At 42.2% G+C, this 22,040-nt stretch overlaps 2 protein-coding genes across 3 annotated transcripts in view; one reads left to right on the top strand and one right to left on the bottom strand.

Annotated features, from left to right (window-relative positions):
• Positions 1 to 15,352, bottom strand: part of LOC129857265 (suppressor of tumorigenicity 14 protein homolog) — a 39,209-nt gene extending 23,857 nt beyond the window's left edge. The window contains exon 1 of the mRNA XM_055925329.1: positions 14,848 to 15,352. Coding sequence (XP_055781304.1) covers positions 14,848 to 14,874 — 27 coding nt within the window. The 5' untranslated portion in view covers positions 14,875 to 15,352. The remainder of the gene's footprint in view (positions 1 to 14,847) is intronic.
• Positions 15,353 to 16,260: 908 nt separating this feature from the next.
• LOC129857266 (amyloid beta precursor like protein 1-like) overlaps positions 16,261 to 22,040 on the top strand; it is a 47,307-nt gene continuing 41,527 nt past the window's right edge. Inside the window, exon 1 of one of the 2 annotated variants that reach the window (XM_055925331.1) lies at positions 16,261 to 16,534. In XM_055925331.1, coding sequence (XP_055781306.1) covers positions 16,469 to 16,534 — 66 coding nt within the window. In that variant the 5' untranslated portion in view covers positions 16,261 to 16,468. The remainder of the gene's footprint in view (positions 16,535 to 22,040) is intronic. The other variant, XM_055925330.1, reaches the window with a different exon arrangement.

The raw sequence follows: 22,040 nt of genomic DNA, 5'->3' as shown, positions 1-22,040 counted from the left end.
GTTAAGCAAATTTGAATTCAAATCAAATCAAATGTTATTGGTCACACACACGGTTAGCAGATGTTATTGCGAGTGTTGCGAAATGCTTGTATTTCTTGTTCCGACAGTGCAGCAATATCTAACAAGTAATATCTAACAATTCCACACACAAATATAAGTAAAGGAATGGAATAAGAATATATAAATATATGGATGAGCAATGACAGAGCACCATAAGCTAAGATGCAATAGATAGTATAGAATACAGTATATACATATGAGATGAGTAACTGCAAGATATGAAAACATTATTAAAGTGGCATTATTAAAGTGACTAGTGTTCCATTTATTAAAGTGGCCAATGATTTCAAGTCTGTATGTAGGCAGCAGCCGCTCTGTGCAAGTGATGGCTGTTTAACAGTCTGATGGCCTTGAGATAGAAACTGTTTTTCAGTCTCTCGGTCCCAGCTTTGATGCACCTGTACTGACCTCGCCTTCTGGATGGTAGCGGTGTGAACAGGTAGTGGCTCGAGTTGTTGTTGTCCTTGATGATCTTTTTGGCCTTCCTGTGACATCGGGTGCTGTAGGTGTCCTGGAGGGCAGGTAGTTTTCCCCGGTGATGCGTTGTGCAGACCACACCACCCTCTGGAGAGCCCTGCAGTTGTGGGCGTACCAGGCAGTTGCCGTACCAGGCAGTGATACAGCCCGACAGGATGCTCACAATTGTGCATCTGTAAAAGTTTGTGAGGGTTTTAGGTGGCAAGCCAAATTTCTTCAGCCTCCTGAGGTTGAAGAGGCTGTTGCGCCTTCTTCACCACACTGTCTTTGTGGGTGGACGATTTCAGTTTGTCAGTGATGTGTACGCCGAGGAACTTAAAACTTCCCACCTTCTCCACTGCTGTCCCGTCGATGTGGTTGGGGGGTGCTCCCTCCTGCTGTTTCCTGAAGGCCACGATCATCTCCTTTGTTTTGTTGACGTTGAGTGAGAGGTTATTTTCCTGACACCACAATCCGAGAGCCCTCACCTCCTCCCTGTAGGCTGTCTCGTTGTTGTTGGTAATCAAGTCTACTACTGTTGTGTCATCTGCAAACTTGATCAAATCCAATTTATTTATATAACTCTTCTTACATCAGCTGATATCTCAAAGTGCTGTACAGAAACCCAGCCTAAAACACCAAACAGCAAGCAATGCAGGTGTAGAAGCACGGTGGCTGGGAAAAACTCCCTAGAAAGGCCAAAACCTAGGAAGAAACCTAGAGAGGAACCAGGCTATGAGGGGTGGCCAGTCCTCTTCTGGCGGTGCCGGGAGGAGAATATAACAGAATATGGCCAAGGTGTTCAAATGTTCATAAATGATGATTGAGTTGGAGGCGTGCATAGTCACGCAGTCATGGGTGAACAGGGAGTACAGCAGGGGGCTGAGCACACACCCTTGTGGGACCCAGTGTTGAGGATCAGCGAAGTGGAGATGTTGTTTCCTACCTTCACCACCTGGGGACGGCACGTCAAAGTCCAGGACCCAAGTACACAGGGCGGGGTTGAGACCCAGGGCCTCAAGCTTAATGAGAGCTTGGAGGGTACTATGGTGGTGAATGCTGAGCTGTAGTCAATTAACAGAACTCTTACATAGGTATTCCTCTTGCCCAGATGGGATAAGGCAGTGTGAAGGCGATTGCATCGTCTGTGGACCTATTGGGGCGGTAAGCAAATTGAACTGGGTCTAGGGTGACAGGTAAGGTGGAAGTCATATTCTTTAGGTTTGCATCAACAAAGGGGTTGAATACTTATTGACTCAGGACACTTTAGCTTTTAATTTCATATTTATTAGTAAACATTTCTAAAAACATAATTCTACTTATTGTGTATAGGCCAGTGACAAAAAAATCTAAGTGTAATCCATTTTAAATTCAGGCTGTAAAACTATTTATCTTTTTGAAAAAGTCAAAGGGTGTGAATACTTTCTGAAGGCACTGCATGTGACCACTACAAGCACGAGGGGACATCTGGAGAGCTAATGGTATTAACCAAACAATAAGGTATAGTAGGACTGCTAGGCATACAGCAGGGTAGCAGCATATTAGTCAAACCAGTTAGACTGATGGGTAATGAGGTGTTCCTGTACTGAGAGGCGTGGTCCAGAGAAATAGCTAGCACTGACAAGCTCCTTTTCACACACAACCATTTGATGTTTGTAATGTAAACATACATATGTGCATCCTCTCTGTGTTTTTCTTAATGTATAGTACATTACATGATGTGGCTTTAGAGAGTGGGAATGAAAGTTAAACCAAATCAATGAGTAGTCTGATTCGGCATACACAATATAACTGAGCAGAGCAACTGCGCTTTAAATAGACAGGCATTCCATCTGTTTAAACATTAACCAGGACTCAATGGTTGTTATTTAAACCTTCAATCATTATCTAGGTAGCACCTTTTTAATGTCAGCTCCACCAGAACTTTAGAAACCTGTTGATTGAAATATCTCATCAGCCTAAAACTACATGACAAATACATTGTGAGAAAGTGAGGAGCGTGAGAGTGTGAGAGAGAGCGTGAGAGTGTGAGAGAGAGCGTGAGAGAGGGCGAGATCTGAAATGGCTTAAAATTCACAAATTAAGTGATCTATTTATGAAAGTGTAATGCATTTGTGAAAGCATATTTAATGTAAATTTCACATCAAACATGACTACACTAACCTTCTCAGGCTAGTAACTAACTTAAATTGAAAATGTAGTGTTATAATAAAGTCATGATATAGCGATGCTTTGTTTATGACAATGAGCATTCTAATAGTACATGTTATGTTATGGAACTTTGACAATATAATAACCCATAACATTAGATTACAGATAAGTGGTAGAAAATGGTCATGACAAGTGTCACTACTATGGATATTGTAGAGGTTATTTTGTTCTAGTACAATAACATCACCACATTGTGCTGAGTTGGTGTCCAGGGAGAGAGAATTCACACGATGTGGAACTGACCTGCTGACGTTACTAGGTGACTCGGTTCATTTAATAACCAACCTGCTCTACTGGTCATGTGTGAGAGACTGCAGTAGGCAGGGTTAACGGGCCATTCCACAGGACAGTCAGGAGATAAGACCCCAGACTGTCGGACACTCCCTTGTTGAATTCCTACCTGGGTGTCCCTGTACTGCTCACTTCCACTCTGACCCACACCTTTCACTCAATACCAGATAGAGAGCGAGGGAAAGAGGACATTGTGTGCTCTGATCTGACCGAAACAGCCACATTCTCCCATAATCACACTCCACTGTTGACACTGATCCTGTCTGGAAAAGGACCGGTCACACTGACCTCACCTGACCTGACCCTCAGCTCAATCTTGGGATCTCTGGAATTCTATGATCAGAATATTGCTGTTGTGCCCTTACATTTGGGGATCCACCTTGTTTATGGATGAAACGCATCTCTACATGTACAAATAGATCTTCTGTGAACAATTATGCCAGTCGGTAGAGGAATATGCATTACTGGACAGAACAGAGTTGGTGGTGGTTATAATAGTGGAATCACTCATGTTCTCTTGCTTTGTTTCTAGAAAACCTTTCTTGAAGCACAATTTAAAACGGGCAATCTGCAGTTCAAACAATAACAAAGTGGGTACCCCGCCACTGTTTTTGTAAAAAGCTGAGGTATGAGGCAGGAGAAAAATAACCACTCTCAAATCCATAGAAGGAGCTATGAATGCAAGGACTGACCATCCATTATATCAAAATGTTTGATTTAACTTTGTTGAGACTATACGGTGTTTGTTTACGTTTACAAGCTTATATTTGGGGTTCTGATGGGTACGACAGTTGAACTAAGCTCATAAGGCATTTATAAAGTTATATTCTTCCAGAATCAATGGGTGTACAATGAGTACACCTTCCACCCCCCCCCCCCCCCCCCCCCCCCCTGCAATTTAGCTAGCCAAAATAAACATCTTAACACAAACTCTGAGTGAAGGAATTTTTTCTCTATTATAAATACTCACTCACTGTTATATGTCACCCATGCATACACCACAAGACACGCCAAAGGTCTCTTCACAGTCCTGAACAGACTATGGAAGGCACACAGTACTACATAGAGCTATGACTACACGGAACTCTATTCCAAATCAAGTAACTTATGCAAGCTGTAAAATCAGACTTTAAAATGCACCTTAAGGAACAACGGGGACTGTGAAGACACACACAGGCATACACACACGATAACATACGCACACAGACACACATGGATCATGTGTTGTAGATATGTGGTAGTAGAGTAGTGGCCTGAGGGCACACACTTAATGTGTATCTGTTGTGAAATTTTATGTCATGTTTTTTAATTGTATAAAACTGCTTTAATTTGGATGGACACCAGGAAAAGAAGCTGCTGGCATAATAAATACAAATACTCAAGAGGATTCACACAGGAAATCCTAAATTGGTAACTGGGGAAATGACAAAGCACAAATCAGGACTATGACATCATTCCCCGATACTAAGGTGGAAAATATGCAGTGCCTTCAGAAAGTATTCATAACCCTTGACTTATTCCAAATTGTGTTGTGTTGTGTTACAGCCTGAATTCAAAACGGAGTACATTTATTCAAAAATCAATTTCAATACCCCATAATGACAAAGTGAGTGTGGTGTCAGGAAAATAACCTCACTCAACGTCAACAAAACAATGGCGATGATAGTGGTATTCAGGAAACAGCAGAGGGAGCACCCCCCAAACGCATTGACGGGACAGCAGTGGAGAAGTTGGAAAGTTAAGTTCCTCGGCGTACACATCACTGACAAACTGAAATGGTCCACCCACACAGACAGCGTGGTGAAGAAGGCGCAACAGCGCGCCAACAGACTTAAAGTCATCACTAACATAGAGTGGATGCTGCCAACAGACTCAAATCTCTGGCCACTTTGGTAAATGTAATAAAAAGGTATCACTCGTCAGTCACTTAAATAACGTCTACATATCCTACATTAATCATCTCATATGTATATACTGTATTCCATACCATCTACTGCATCTTGCATATGCCGGCCATCGCTCATCCATATATTTACAGCAGAAGTCTACATACACCTTAGCCAAATACATTTAAACTCTGTTTCACAATTCCTGACATTTAATCCTAGTAAAAATTCCCTGTCGTAGGTCAGTTAGTAGCACCACCTTATTTTAAGAATGTGAAATGTCAGAATAATAGTAGAGAGAATAATTTATTTCAGCTTATATTTTTTTCACCACATTCCCAGTGGGTCAAAAGTTTACATACACTCAATTAGTATTTGGTAGCATTGCCTTTAATTTGTGTAACTTGGGTCAAACGTTCCAGGTATCTTTCCACAAAAAGTTGGGTGAATTTTGGCCCATTCCTCCTGACAGAGCTGGTGTAACTGAGTAAGGTTTGTAGGCCTCCTTGCTCACACAAGCTTTTTCAGTTCTGCTAACACAATTTCTATAGGATTGAGGTCAGAGCTTTGTGATGGCCACTCCAATACCTTGAATTTGTTGTCCTTAAGCCAGTTAGCCACAACTTTGGAAGTATGCTTGGGGTCATTGTCCATTTGGAAGACACATTTGCAACCAAGCTTTAACTTCCTGACTGATGTCTTAAGATGTTGCTTCAATATATCCACATCATTAACATCCCTCATAATGCCATCTATTTTGTGAAGTGCACCAGTCCCTCCTGCAGCAAAGCACCCCCACACTCCTGTGCTTCATGGTTGGTATGGTGTTCTTCGGCTTGCAAGCACTCCCCTTTTCCTCCAAACATAACGATGGTCATTATGGCCAAACAGTTCTGTATGTGTTTCATCAGACCAGAGGACATTTCTCCAAAAAGTACAATCTTTGTCCCCACGTGCAGTTGCAAACCGTAGTCTGGCTTTTTTATGGCAGTTTTGGAGCAGTAACTTCTTCCTTGCTGAGCGGCCTTTCAGTTTATGTTGATATAGGACTCGTTTTACTTTGGAAATAGATAACTTTGTACGTTTCCTCCAGCATCTTCACAAGGTCCTTCGCTGTTGTTCGGAGATTGATTTGCACTTTTCGCACCAAAGTACATTAATCTCTTGGCGACAGAACGCGTCTCCTTCCTGAGCGGTATGACGGCTGCGTGGTCCCATGGTGTTCATACCGATGAACGTGGTACCTTCAGGCGTTTGTAAATTGCTCCCAAGGATGAACCAGACTTGTGGAGGTCTACAATTTTTTTTCTGAGGTCTTGGCTGATTTCTTTTGATTTCCCCATGATGTCAAGCATAGAGGCACTGAGTTTGAAGGTTGGCCTTGAAATACATCCACAGGTACACTCCAATTGACTCAAATGATGTCAATTAGCCTATCAGAAGCTTCTAAAGCCATGACATAATTTCTGGAATGTTCCAAGCTGTTTAAAGGCACAGTCAACTTAGGTGTATGTAAACTTCTGACCCACAGGAATTGTGATGTAGTGAGTTATAATCTGTCTGTAAACAATTGTTGGAAAAATGACTTGTGTTGTGCACAAAAGTAGATGTCCTAACCGACTTGCCAAAACTATAGTTTGTTAACAAGACATTTGTGGAGTGGTTGAAAAACGAGTAAATGACTCCAACCTAAGTGTATGTAAACTTCTGATTACAACTGTATATGTACATATTCTTACTTGTACATATTCTTATTTGTTATTCCCTTTACATTTGTGTGTATAAGTTAGTTGTGGTGAATTTGTTAGATTACTTGTTAGATATTACTGCACTGTCGGAACTAGAAGCACAAGCATTTCGCTACACTCACATTAACATCATAATTAACAACATAACACTAACCATGTGTATGTGACCTATACAATTTGATTTGAAAACATGTTTTTGGAAAATTTTGCAAATGTATGTCAAATGAAATACAGAAATATCTAATGTACATAAGTATTCACAAACCTGAGTTAATACATGTTACAATAACCTTTGGCAGTGACTACAGCTGTGAGTCTCTCTCGGTAAGTCTGTAATGAAGTGTTTATATGGTACGAGATAGACAGCAAACCGGATGTCATTGTTTTCAATGAGAGCACAACAGTGAATGCCGTTGAGTCTGGCTGTGAATGCCGTTCGCTGCCCCAGTAGACCGAACTTGCCGCCTGAGTTCAAATATTTCAACTTTTGCTGTACCGTTGTTATTTTTACCCATCTACCGATAGGTGCCCTTCTTTTCGAGGCATTGGAAAACCTCCCTGATCTTTGTGGTTGAATCTGTGTTTAAAATGTACTGCTTGACTGAGTGACCTTACACATATTGTATGTGTGAGGTACAGAGATGAGGTAGTCATTAAAAAATCATGATAACCACTATTATGGCCAAAGTGTGAGTCCATGCAACTTATGCGATTTGTTAAGCAAATTTAGGCTTGACATAACAAAGGGTTTGAATAGATATTGAGTCAAGTTTTTCATCTTTAATTCATTTGTAAAATGTCTAAAAACATAATTCCACTTTGACATTACGGGGTATTGTGAGTGGGCCAGTGACAGAAAATCTAAATTGAATAAATTTTAAATTCAGGCTGTAACACAAAAAAATGTGCAAAAGGGGTATGAATACTTTCTGAAGGCAATGTACACTGCTCAAAAGAATAAAGAGAACACTAAAATAACACATCCTAGATCTGAATGAATGAAATATTCTCATTAAATACTTTTTTCTTTACATAGTTGAATGTGCTGACAACAAAATCACACAAAAATTATCAATGGAAATCAAATGTATCAACCCATGGAGGTCTGGATTTGGAGTCACACTCAAAATTAAAGTGGAAAACCACACTACAGGCTGATCCAACTTTGATGTAATGTCCTTAAAACAAGTCAAAATGAGGCTCAGTAGTGTGTGTGGCCTCCACGTGCCTGTATGACCTCCCTACAACGCATGGGCATGCTCCTGATGAGGTGGCGGATGGTCTCCTGAGGATCTCCTCCCAGACCTGGACTAAAGCATCCGCCAACTCCTGGACAGTGTGGTGCAACGTGGCGTTGGTGGATGGAGCAAGACATGATGTCCCAGATGTGCTCAATTGGTTTCAGGTCTGGGGAACGGGCGGGCCAGTCCATAGCGTCAATGCCTTCCTCTTGCAGGAACTGCTGACACACTCCAGCCACATGAGGTCTAGCATTGTCTTGCATTAGGAGGAACCCAGGGCCAACCACACCAGCATATGGTCTCACAAGGGGTCTGAGGATCTCATCTCGGTACTTAACGGCAGTCATGCTACCTCTGGCGAGCACATGGAGGGCTGTGCGCCCCCCCCAAAGAAATGCCACCCCACACCATGACTGACCCACCGCCAAACCGGTCATGCTGGAGGATGTTGCAGGCAGCAGAACGTTCTCCACGGCGTCTCCAGACTCTGTCACGTCTGTCACATGTGCTCAGTGTGAACCTGCTTTCATCTGTGAAGAGCACAGGGCGCCAGTGGCGAATTTGCCAATCTTGGTGTTCTCTGGCAAATGCCAAACGTCCTGCACGGTGTTGGGCTGTAAGCACAACCCCCACCTGTGGATGTCGGGCCCTCATACCACCCTCATGGAGTCTGTTTCTGACCGTTTGAGCAGACACATGCACATTTGTGGCCTGCTGGAGGTAATTTTGCAGGGCTCTGGCAGTGCTCCTCGTGCTCCTCCTTGCACAAAGGCGGAGGTAGCGGTCCTGCTGCTGGGTTGTTGCACTCCTACGGCCTCCTCCACGTCTCCTTATGTACTGGCCTGTCTCCTGGTAGCACCTCCATGCTCTGGACACTACGCTGACAGACATAGCAAACCTTCTTGCCACAGCTCGCATTGATGTGCCATCCTGGATGAGCTGCACTACCTGAGCCACTTGTGTGGGTTGTAGACTCCGTCTCATGCTACCACTAGAGTGAAAGCACTGCCAGCATTCAAAAGTGACCAAAACATCAGCCAGGAAGCATAGGAACTGAGAAGTGGTCTGTGGTCACCACCTGCAGAACCACTCCTTTATTGGGGGTGTCTTGCTAATTGCCTATAATTTCCACCTGTTGTCTATTCCATTTGCACAATAGCATGTGAAATGTATTGTCAATCAGTGTTGCTTCCTAAGTGGACAGTTTGATTTCACAGAAGTGTGATTGACTTGGAGTTACATTGTGTTGTTTAAGTGTTCCCTTTGTTTTTTTGAGCAGTGTATTTCCGATTCATGGGTTAGCTAAGGTTATCTATGGTTGACGTACACAACAATTCTTCAAAGAAAACTTGAGGCTGAGAAAATAGAATATGATAGTGAGGAAACTTTATACAGCTGACAAGTGACAGCACCAGGTGTCTCAGCTTTCACATGAGGAACAAAGTAAAAAGAAATAAACAGTTCCAGTCAAAAGTTTACACACCTACTCATTCTAGGGTTTTTCATTATTTTCTACATTGTAGAATAATAGTGAAGACATCAGAAATATGAAATAACAACTATGAAATCATGATGGAACCAAAACATTAAAAAAAAAAATCTAAATACAGTGGGAAGAACAAGTATTTGATAACCTGTAAAATCATCAGCGTTTCCTACTTGTAGAGGTCTGTCATTTTTATCATAGGCACACTTCAACTGTGAGAGACGGAATCTAAAACAAAAATCCAGAAAATCGCATTGTATGATTTTTAAGTAATTAATTACCATTTTATTGCATGACATAAGTATTTGATACATCAGAAAAGCAGAACTTAATATTTGGTACAGAAACCTTTGTTTGCAATTACAGAGATCATACGTTTCCTGTAGTTCTTGACCAGGTTTGCACACACTGCAGCAGGGATTTTGGCCCACTCCTCCATACAGACCTTCTCCAGATCCTTGAGGTTTCGGGGCTGTCGCTGGGCAATATGGACTTTAATCCCCCTCCAGAGATGTTCTATTGTGTTCAGGTCTGGAGACTGGCTAGGCCACTCCAGGACCTTGAGATGCTTCTTACGGAGCCACTCCTTAGTTGCCCTGGCTGTGTGATTCGGGTCGTTGTCATGCTGGAAGACCCAGCCACGACCCATCTTCAATGCTCTTACTGAGGGAAGGAGGTTGTTGGCCAAGATCTCGCAATACATGGCCCCATCCATCCTCCCCTCAATACGGTGCAGTCGTCCTGTCCCCTTTGCAGAAAAGCATCCCCAAAGAATGATGTTTCCACCTCCATGCTTCACGGTTGGGATGGTGTTCTTGGGGTTGTACTCATCCTTCTTCTTCCTCCAAACACGGCGAGTGGACTTTAGACCAAAAAGCTCTATTTTTGTCTCATCAGACCACATGACCTTCTCCCATTCCTCCTCTGGATCATCCAGATGGTCATTGGCAAACTTCAGATGGGCCTGGACATGCGCTGGCTTGAGCAGGGGGACCTTGCGTGCGCTGCAGGATTTTAATCCATGACGGCGTAGTGTGTTACTAATGGTTTTCTTTGAGACTGTGGTCCCAGCTCTCTTCAGGTCATTGACCAGGTCCTGCCGTGTAGTTCTGGGCTGATCCCTCACCTTCCTCATGATCATTGATGCCCCACGAGGTGAGATCTTGCATGGAGCCCCAGACCGAGGGTGATTGACCGTCATCTTCAACTTCTTCCATTTTCTAATAATTGCGCCAACAGTTGTTGCCTTCTCACCAAGCTGCTTGCCTATTGTCCTGTAGCCCATCCCAGCCTTGGGCAGGTCTACAATTGTATCCCTGATGTCCTTACACAGCTCTATGGTCTTGACCATTGTGGAGAGTTTGGAGTCTGTTTGATTGAGTGTGTGGACAGGTGTCTTTTATACAGGTAACGGGTTCAAACAGGTGCAGTTAATACAGGTAATGAGTGGAGAACAGGGGAGCTTCTTAAAGAAAAACTAACAGGTCTGTGAGAGCCGGAATTATTACTGGTTGGTCGGTGATCAAATACTTATGTCATGCAATAAAATGCTAATTATTTACTTAAAAATCATACAATGTGATTTTCTGGATTCCGTCTCTCACAGTTGAAGTGTACCTATGATAAAAAATTACAGACCTCTACATGCTTTGTAAGTAGGAAAACCTGCAAAATCGGCAGTGTATCAAATACTTGTTCTCCCCACTGTATATTATATATTTGAGATTCTTCAATGTAACCACACTTTGCCTTGATGACAGCTTTGCACACTCTTGGCATTCTCTCAACAAGCTTCATGAGGTAGTCACTTGGAATGCATTTCAATTAACAGGTGTGCCTTGTTAAATTTAAATTTGTGGAACTTCTTTGCTTCTTAATGCGTTTGAGCCAATCAGTTGTGTTGTGACAAGGTAAGGGTGGTATACAGAAGAGCGCCCTATTTGGTAAAACACCAAGTCCATATGGCAAGAACAGCTCAAATAAGCAAATAAAAATGCCAGTCTATCATTAGTTAGACATGAAGGTCAGTCAACATGGAAAATGTCATATACATGTATATATAAAGTGTCACTAGTGGAAAGATGTCGAAGAAATTGATGCTTGTGCAAACAAATTAACTAATTTGTATAGGTAATAATTTGTATTGGTTTCCAGGATTGCTGGAAAGAAGATGCCCTTTTCTGTAGTGATGGGGGAAGAAATCCATACAGTTACATATTGGGATATTATTTTTGATGATATGTATTGCAATATTATTTTTGCGCTTGTTGGCTTTACGTGGACCAAAACGCCAATATTTTTCCTTCATAGCTTGTTCCCCATCTTTTTAAAAAGGGACCCAATTTTCTTTCAGAGCTTTTATTTCCACTACTGAACAAGACTTGTCCACTACTGAACAAGACACACACATACATACACACACATCATCTTTAACCAGTAATGACTTAGTCACATGCTTCATGGTTATTAATATCATTGATGAAAAGCAACTCTCTCTATTGGGTTCAGGGTTGTGAAAAACAACTAATACCACACATAAAAAGATATACACTATATATTTTGAAAAGTATGTGAACACCGCTTTAAACATTTGTAGCTTTTGATATTTCAGCCACACTGCTGACAGCTGTATAACATTTAGCACACTCATGCAATCTCCATAGACAAACATTGGCAGTAGAATGGCCTTACTGAAGAGATCAGTGACTTTCAACATGGCACCATCATAGGGTGCCACTTTTCTAACAAGCCAGTTGGCCCTGCTAGAGCTGCCTCGTTCAACTGTAAGTCCTGTTATTGTGAAGTGTAAATGTCTAGGAGCAGAATCGGCTCAGCCGTGAAGTGGTGTGCCACAAGTTCACAGAAGGGGAAGATCGTAGTCTGTAAAAATTGTCTGTCCTCGGTTGCAAAACTCACTACCGAGTTCCAAACTGCCTTTTGAAGCAACATAAGCACAAGAACTGTTCGTCAGGAGCTTCATGAAAAGGGTTTCCATGGCCGAGCAGCCGCACACAAGCCTAAGATCCCCATGTGTAATGCCAAGCGTCGGCTGGAGTGGTGTAAAACTCACCACCATTGGACTTCGGCGCAGTGGAAACGCGTTCTCTGGAATGATATATCACACTTCACCATCTGGCAGTCTGACAAATTCATCTGGGTTTGGTGGATGCCAGGAGAACGCTACCTGCCTCAATTTATAGTGCCAACTATAAAGTTTTACGGAGGAGGAATAATAGTCTGGGGCTGTTTTTCATGGTTCGGGCTAGGCCCCTTGGTTCCAGTGAAGGGAAATCAACGCTACAGCATACAATGACATTCTAGATGATTCTGTGGTTCCAACTTTGCGGCAACAGTTTGGAGAAGGCCCTTTCCTTTTTCAGCATGACAATGCCACCGTGCACAAAGCAAGGTCCATTCAGAAATGGTTTGTCGAGATCGGTGTGGAAGAACTTGACTGGCCTGCACAGAGCCCTGACCGCAACAACTTTTGGGATGAATTGGAACACCGACTGTGAGCCTGGCTTAAATCGCTCAACATCCACTCCCAACCTCACTAATGTTCGTGGCTGAATGGAAGCAAGTCCATGCAGCAATGTTCCAACATCTAGTGGAAAGTCTTCCTATATTAATGCCCATGATTTTGGAATGAGATGTTTGACAAGCAGGTGTCCACATACTTTTGGTCAAGTAGTGCACGTGTTCATCAGGGAACTGCTCTTAATGACACTTGTGGAAGCAATGGAGCATTTTCCCTGAGACACAACTAATGAAAAGCTACTGCATGTACTAACTTACTGTGTAACCTGGAAACATATCAATGACAAACAGGATACCTGTGTGGACATCTCCATGACCCAATTCTACAGACTATACTTAATCCAGCTCTTCTATGTGTAGCTAATATTTAACTAAAGACCTCTGGTGACAGAGTTTTTACTATTATTTCTGTATTTGTTACGGGAAACCTAGAGACAGTCCAAGAACTATGACAATGCATACTGTAAAAACTAGGAAAACTATGACTACATTCCTGAGGATGAATGAACTGCACAAGCGCCCATCTCATCAGGACACTCAGGGAAAACGGACCATATAATTCAGTATACCAGCAAGTATTAAGAACTGTTGTTCCTTTCCCTTACAAATATGATATCCATTATTGGTCCCTAAAAAGTGCATGTTCTTTCAGGACTCCAACCTCCTGTTTGCTTTTCCTTTTTGACTGAGCTCAAAACTATGTAGCATTTCACAACCCTCACTTTTTAATCAACATGTATGTACGTGTATAAACATCAAAACCAACATTTAGAATAATATCAAAATGTATAGTGTGTGAAAGAGGTATACCATAGAGGAACCTACCTTCCCCCCCTCTCTAAACTCCTCTGTGCAGCGACTAACTTTCTTCTCAGTAGTCTTCCTCTGTGGGTGAGCAGCAGCGAGGCTAGAGGGGGATCGAGTCAGGACAAGTCTGGAATCCACAGGGTATCAGAATACCTTGAAGTTGGGGCAGGGCAGCACTGTCTGGGCTAGGAGTGGGGACTCAATACTATGTACTGTTACCAGGGGGCCGGTGCCTGCCCTTAGTACCGCAGGGACATGTAATTAGTTTGTGATCACTGAACACTGCAGGTATATGAAATCAATATGGCCACCCTGACCAGTGAGGGAGAGATTGAGTACACGGTGCTGACATATTAATTAGAGTTATGTGACTTATATCATGAATTGATACCTTTACACTTGTCATGTGTGTCTCCTACCAAAGTGTTTACGGTCTTTAAATTAACATAAGGGTTGAGAAATATCCAGACAGTCAAGATGGGGAGGGTCTCTGCTAACTAGGCTACAGGTGTTTCATTCATGCTATCCAGGGCTCATCTGGAAAACAGATGTAATTCTCAATGTGACTTCCCTGGTTAAATAAAGGATATTTTAAAATAACATATCCTATCCTGTGTTCCTTCCTCCAACACAATTTTTTTTAAGTCATCAAAAATACATCGCATTCAAAACAATCAAATTATTTAAAAAATGATTTAACCTTTATTTAAAATCTAATTATGCCCATCCATATTCAAATGATATAATAATGAATAACTACCCTACATAAAAGTGAACTATACAAGTTTAAAATTAACTGGGATAACCTGAAGGCCAGTGAGAAAGCAACGTAACGTTACTTCCTTGAAGTGTTTACTTGTGGTATGTTGTCACTGAAAGTCAATTGGAGTAGGTTTGCCTATATGGCTGAGTTTGACAGGTGGGCCTTACAGAAACATTATGGTGACTGGAATTAAACGTTAAGCATTTGTCTGTGAAATAGAATTTCAAACGAAGTTTCTAACAATACAACTGTGAAAATGCAAAAGTGACAGCAATGGCGAATGCGCGACTTGGTTACATCGTTGTTCCTACATTTCTAATTTGTTTGGTTTACACAACATTTCCAAAAAAAATTTACTTACCTCGTATTCAAATCTTGCGGAATTCATTTTCTTCACTTATTTCAGCGTTAAATCCAGTTGGTAGACAGTTCGATCAATCAAAACGATTGAGAGACTTTAAATGCACGGGACTTGAGTTCTCCCTCCCTGGGGTCCAAGAAGTTTCAAATCAACGCGTGAGGGAGATTTATTTAAAATGTTGATCAAAAGTAGCAACTGTCCCTTTGGTAAATTCCTTCAATGACTCAAATCCTGTGGTTAAAAGGTGTGAAACCTTTGTGGTTGTCGTGGCTGAGGTGTTTGTTTCAGTCAACAATTGTACACCTTGAAACTGACCCTTTCCATCCACACCCACGGCATTTAGCCACGCCCACACCTGGTGCAGCCTTTGTAAATGGCCAGAACGCCAGGTGAGATCAGGAAGTTGCGATTTTACAGAACATTTCAATTAGAAGTAGTTTGTGTAAACAGATGCGGTTCTGTTATATCAGCTCTACATGTACGTAGGCTAAAAACATATATATCTTCTCGATAGCAACGTTTTATAACAGATAGGTCTATATCACATCTTCATAACGCTGAGAAAAATATTGTGTAGAAGTAGAAAAGTAGAAAAATCGCCAATACAGTATTGGAAGTGATTGAAGACACTGATAGCCCTCACGTAGAGACCGAGACCATTATCTTACCTTGTGTGCCCCCTAGTGACCAAATACAGAATTTGAATTGGCATATTTTTATCGTTCGTATGATGAATGACTGCTTAATGCTTGGGCCAGGAAATATTTTTTGGACCCGACCATACTTACAAGGTAAAACACACTGAAATTCAATCAAACACGCACCACGGGAAAAAGTCGGCGTGATCGATTACATCATTGTGAATTCTAAGGTTATTGTGTTTTAAGGGTGCGTTCTTCTTTTTCTTCTTCTTTGATGAGGTTTAACGGTGGTTGCTATCCCAATAAATATTGCATTACCGTCACCTACTAGACTGGAGTATAACTCCCTTATACGTTACTAAAAATAAAATAAAAACAACAACCTACCTAAAAATAAAATAAATACCATACTCCACTATTTAAATCTATTTCAACCTGAAAAGATGGGACACCCCCACTTAACACACCATGTAACTCTTCCGACGTCAAATCTCCCAATCCCAAATCGGACATTTCAAAGTTGCCTAGTTCCGAGTAGCACATGAACGCAGCCTCTTTCAGCACTGCTGTCACTGAATTGGTGACGCATATTATGAAAATGCTCAGGCAGTTTCATAGATAGACCAGTTTCTATCCACTGCCTGCACTTCCCATTCATATCCATTGAGTGTCTCCCTCTACCAAATCAAACCGCAGTTAATCTAAAAATGTTGGCGCTTTAAGGAAAGTCCATGGTACAATACAAGCTCGTAGATGGGCGTTGAGAAAAAAAGCATTTTTTTCTGGCCAGGCTGCAGCCACATAATAGTCTGGGCTGCGATTGGAGAGAGCAAGTGCGCACGGACGCAGACGATATCCGAGGCAGGCACCGACCAGAACAGAGCTCAACATAGTATCTGATTTAACTGTATTTGGGAATCAATTCAGATTATAAAGAGAAAACGTTCCAATTGAGAAACGGAAAAGAAGAAGGGGTGAAAATGGGACATACAGTGTTACCCATTTTGATGGCCGTATTGTCCCATTGCATGTGGGGAAATGTCGAGGTAAGCCCCAATAGTATTATCTTTCATTTCTATGATAAACACATTGTTGCTTTATATTTGTTGTATAAACATGCGTTTTGCTCGAAGTGGTGTTGTAAATGTTCATATCGATATCACTCATGTCATGAATATCAATTCGTATCCTTTTTGCTGACGCGCACCGTTATCTTGGACAGATTTAATTAGCAAATGAATGCGCACACAGACTGTCAGATGATAAATGACACGTCAACAAGAAGGAACGCTCAGTAACCTACCTACGCAGAATATATGCTATTGTCCAATTAGCAAATTTGTATTATTGAAATGCAGAAAATATCTGTAGACATTTGGTCATGCCAACCAAGTATTCAAGCCAATACATTTATTTTGTATTAGGCTATTGTATGTCAGCCTCTCCCCCATGGTTTTAGTGAGCAGGAGAGAGAGACCATCTGGGATCTACCCTTGATAAACAAAGAGAAAAATGTACTGAACGTCTTCATAACCTGGGGTGGGGTCATTGTTTTTTGTTGTTTTTTCTTCTGGTCTAATTGAAAAAAATGAAGAATGCAACGCAACATCTAATTTGTTAGTATCATATCAGTAGGCCATAGACTGGTATATGCTATTATAGGCCTGCAAGTCTACCGAAAGAATGCACAATCAAGTGCTGTTTGAACATCACAGAGCCATGAATGTAATGGTGGCCTTATACCATCAGTATAGAAGGTAGGGGGGCTGTAGAGGAGTCCCACTGTCTGCCTGCTTGCTTTGTCATGATGCCCATGTTAGGAATGCTGAATGAGAGAACACAGTAGGCCTTCCGCCTGCCTACAGAGAGAGAGTAGCATCACACCTGCTATTTTAATGAAAATGTACAGTCTTCTCCAGGCTATGTCTTGAATCTGGGACTTGCATCGGATGCATACGATTTATCTGCAGTGGAGGCCTGTGCTTGAACCTTTATTGCGCCACTGTGAATCCAGGGGAAAGAGAGAAATTCTGTATTGATTGTGAAATGTGGTGCTTTTCATCTTATATCCTTTCTTTTTTTAATGAGTGCAAATTATCTTTCTGTAAGCCTACACCTTAGCCTCCTGCTTTGATATGGGGTCATCTTTGATCTAAGTTTGATCCGACTACATGTTGTTTAGCAAGATGTAGAATGAACTAAGGCTGAGGCCTGAGCCACTACTAAGCTCCATCTTGTCACTGCACTGAATGGAGAAAAAAAAAATGAAAAAATGCAAATGGCTGTTCTCAGGTCAGCTAAGCAGGCTCTATCTCATGCTTCATGTGTTGTAGATAAGAGTCTCTGACAGACAGACTGTTCTGGGGCCAGATCAATGTAATGACCAGGCAGCCATCAGTCACTCAGCCCTCCCACCATACCGCTATCACTGACAGAAGACTTTAATGAGCTCTACCACAGCATAGCACTGCACTCTCCAGACTATGACTCTTCCATTTCCCCCATGGATCACTAGAATAGACCCAATTATTTTAGTTTCCCAACTCAAAATCATGACGTTTGAATTGTTAGTACCTTTCTGTGTTACTTGAATGGGGTAATTTCTTTTCTATTCTACCGTTTTACCTTTTTATATAACGGCTCGTGTATCTCAAAGTGCTAACACTTAGACATAACATTTAACCTTGTCCAAATCACTCCTTAGTCTAATTGGGAAACCATAGCACATGTGCAGGATTTTCTCACATCTGGCTATTCTATATAGAACACCTATGAAGGTCTAAACTCCAGACTGATATGTGCCATCATGGGCCCTTTCAGCCTGTGCCACCCACCACCAAGCTGTGCCAATGCGTCAGAGGTGAGTTCCAGGGACCACTAGACCCAGATGCCTCCCTCACCCAGCCCCCAGAGGCCTTCAGCCCCACAGCTAATGAGGGAGGCCAGGCTCCCTGTGGGGGCTCTGGAGTGGAGGGGAGGTATAAAATGGCAGAGGGTTGTGCTGGGTGGAAAGCAGGGGAGAGTGGGGCGTGAGCAGTGACTCATGGAGTCTCAGCTGGAGTTACAGTGCAGGTCAAGCTTACTTTACACCTGGAAATAGAAGTGTGAGTTGTTCCCTCTCTTTGTTACTGTTGCATTGTAAGGGTGTAGGTAGACTAGAGGAGAAGCTCTATGTTCCTCTGTAAGAACTAGCTCACATGCATAATCTGTCTATCTATCTACACATTGATCTTTCTATTTATTGTATCTATTCATATACTGTCTACCAACGGTACATTATGCCCTTGGAAGGTATTATAAATCCCAATCTCCAGTCAGTAGAAAGCATGTAATCATCATAGTGTGGTGTGTAAGGATTCATTCTGAAGATGTTAAGAGGATTAGCACGTGTATTTATTAACCATCGGCGCTGGTTGCTCACAGTGCGTTTTATTAGCCATAAACCTGTTCCTTTCATTGTGGAATTATTCCACTGCTGTAAGAGCATTACTGGGATTACTGCTGTATGCTGAGGAACCATGCTTAGGTTTACACAAGGAGACCCGCAGATATGTGAAGGTTTACAGTCCAGATTACACTTTGAAGAGGGCTGGCTTGCTGGTTTAACACCCTGGTATTAGCTGTGTTAAAGATGGTTCTTGAATTGTGTCACCATTTCCGTGGTAAAGGTTGAAATTGGGCAATTTTGCGTTGCTACGGCCTGATCTTTTCCACTTAATGCATTGTTGGTAGATGGCACTACTCTGTATTTTTATAGTCTAATAATGCCTTTGTAAAGGAGATGGAGGCAAACTGTTGTCTGTATAATGTAAGGGCTTTAGGGTGCAGTACAAATGGTGTTTGGTTACACAGAACGAAATGTAAGAGAACGAAGGCATTCGAGAGTTTCAAAGCACAAGGGCAAAGTCAACATTTACCTATCTGAAACAACCATAATGCAATGTGTTCTTCTGCTCTCTGTCCTTGTTCTCCATTTTGATTGCTATTCACATACTGTGTGTGATGTTCTTAATGTGTATTGTGTTAATAGCAGGGACCAGTGCATTGTAGATTTATTTTTATTTTTTACTGTTTACTTCACATCAGTGTCCATGAAGCTAACACAGTAGCGTGACACTCCTAGCATGATACTTTTACAGTTTATCTATACTGTCCTATGTGTCTTAACCTCAGCCACCTTGGATGCAATGACATGTGCCACTTGCAGTGCTGAGATTGTTTAGTTGATTGACAACTTGGCATAGGTCTTGCCTGATGACTCAAACTGAATTCTTCATTCGCTAAATACTTGAGTCTGAGACTGCAATCTCAAGTTGTTTGTGGTGACATCAAAATGAGGGGTGTTGTACAAAACAAAGCCATCAGTGATTGGATCATCTCTAACCAATCAGAGTATCAAAGACAATGATACATTTTCAAAATGTTGCTCCCTCCCTCTCCACAGTTTTGTCTCTGGCCCAACCCTGGATTGCTGATGCTTTGTATTGGCGATTTGAGAGCCTTTGAAGTCACCTGTCTGCCATATTGGCACTCCCCAGTAGGAGCAGTACTCCATAAGAATCAATGAAATTCTACAGTATTTCAATACAATTTTTCAAGGACAAAAATACATGTATTTCAGTGTTTTTGTTGTAGTGGTGAGAGTAACATAATAAAATAAAAAAGTACTTTAAGGATTTATTTTAATACATTTTCATTTGAAATGTTTTATGTTTAGCTCACATAATCTAATTTAAAAGTATGCATTAGGGTGTCTGCATCAAGGTGTCTGTAGACATTAATAAATGCATTTCTATATCTTCAAAATATTTCTTTATAATGGTGGGGAGTGCCATGATGGAGGCATGGTGGTGTCAACACAGCACCCCCTATCAGTCATATAGTGTCTGTGTGAATATAAATCCTTGGGCCCAACCCATCGGTTTCTGGTCATTCTAGACAGTCTGATTGGTCCCAATCAGACGGTCTAGAACATGTTTGCATTCTAGAAATTGTAGGGGAGGTACTCAGATCCAGACTCATTGCAGAGAAGAAACTAGTGGGCGTGGTGTAGCGTTTGGCCGGAGCAAGGAGTTTTGGTAGTCAGTCAAGCAGAGGTCACCTTTCCTACAATAACACAGCGTGTGTCATGACTCTGACAGAAAATAACTGCTATAAAAAGATTATGTTGATGATCTTAAACATTGACAGATTCTGTTTTATAACAGCACTTCAGCCTCATGCTACTTTCACCTGCCTGAAAATGGAAAGATGGCAATGATGACGAAGATGAACGTTTCCTCAAAGACATGTTTTGTTTCAAGCTGAAGTCAAGTGATGTATTAACGAAACCTGCTCATTCCTCATCATTATCTGCCAGTGCATATATTTGAGTACAGTACAGGCCTCCCGAGTGGCGCAGTGGTCTAAGGCACTGAATCGCAGTTGCTAGCTGTGCCACTAGAGATCCTGGTTTGAGTCCAAGCCCTGTCGCAGCCGTCCACTACCAGGAGACCCACAATTGTCCCAGCGCCGTCCGGGTTAGGGGAGGGTTTGGCCAGCAGGGATGTTCTTGTCCCATCGCGCTCTAGCGACACAGTCGCCAGGTGTACAATGTTTCCTCCGACACATTGGTGTGGCTGGCTTCCGGGTTAAGCGGGCATTGTATCAAGAAGCCGGAGGACGCATGGCTCTCGACCTTCGCCTCTCCCGATTCCATATGGGAGTTGCAACGATGAGACAAGACTAACTACCAATTGGATACCACCAAATTGGGGAGAAAGGGGTACAGTACAGTAAACCGCAAGCTTTGGGGGAAATGCACATCGTGTTTATCAAGATAAATTACTGCAGAGAAGGCCACTGGAACCAAGGGAGGCCGGAGAAGCTACCTGCCATTGGTAGAGCCATGAAACGCAGCTTTCCGGGCGTCATATGCACTCCAATTTATGAGGGAGGAAGGGGGAGAAAGATAGTGGGGTATGTTTAGAAGAGGAGGAAGAAGATTAAACGGATACAGGGAGTTGCTAAATTGCTGCGCATGTTCCCCCCTCAGCACTTTCAGGCCTTGTGTTGGAAACACAGAAGCTCACCCCTCCACTCCCCCTGCCTGTGACTGCAGTGCTATGGATATGTAGAAACAGTTACAGGATCCTAGCAGCTCTCTCTCTCTCTCTTTCTGTCTGTATTTCTTTCTCCTTTAATTAATTTCCGAGCCAGGAGATAATCAGGTTTCCTTAATGGTTTCCCTTGTGCTTTGCTCTGTCGTGTGCCTGTGCCAGAGGACATGTACCATTTTATTGGATCCCATCTTTCCTCTCCTCTCTTTATTGTGCTGTTTCCAAGCGTTTTGACGGGGAAAGCACATAACAAGGACCTGATCTAAAATCTTGCACAGTCATTGTGAAATTAAACCTGGGCACAATGAAAGGAAAGGCATGAGATAAAATAATTGCTGGAAATGTGCCTCAGCAATCAAGCCGTTACCAGAGGTGATGGCTAAATGAAAAGACGTTACGTGTGCCATTTAACGAGCGGCCTGGGTTATTCGTGCCATGACAGACATTCAAGGAA

This window comes from Salvelinus fontinalis, chromosome 6 (assembly GCF_029448725.1).
Source record: "Salvelinus fontinalis isolate EN_2023a chromosome 6, ASM2944872v1, whole genome shotgun sequence".
In the NCBI taxonomy this organism is placed as follows: Eukaryota; Metazoa; Chordata; class Actinopteri; order Salmoniformes; family Salmonidae; genus Salvelinus; species Salvelinus fontinalis.
Note: the sequence above shows the minus strand (reverse complement) of the source record. Positions and strands in the feature narration are given on the sequence as shown.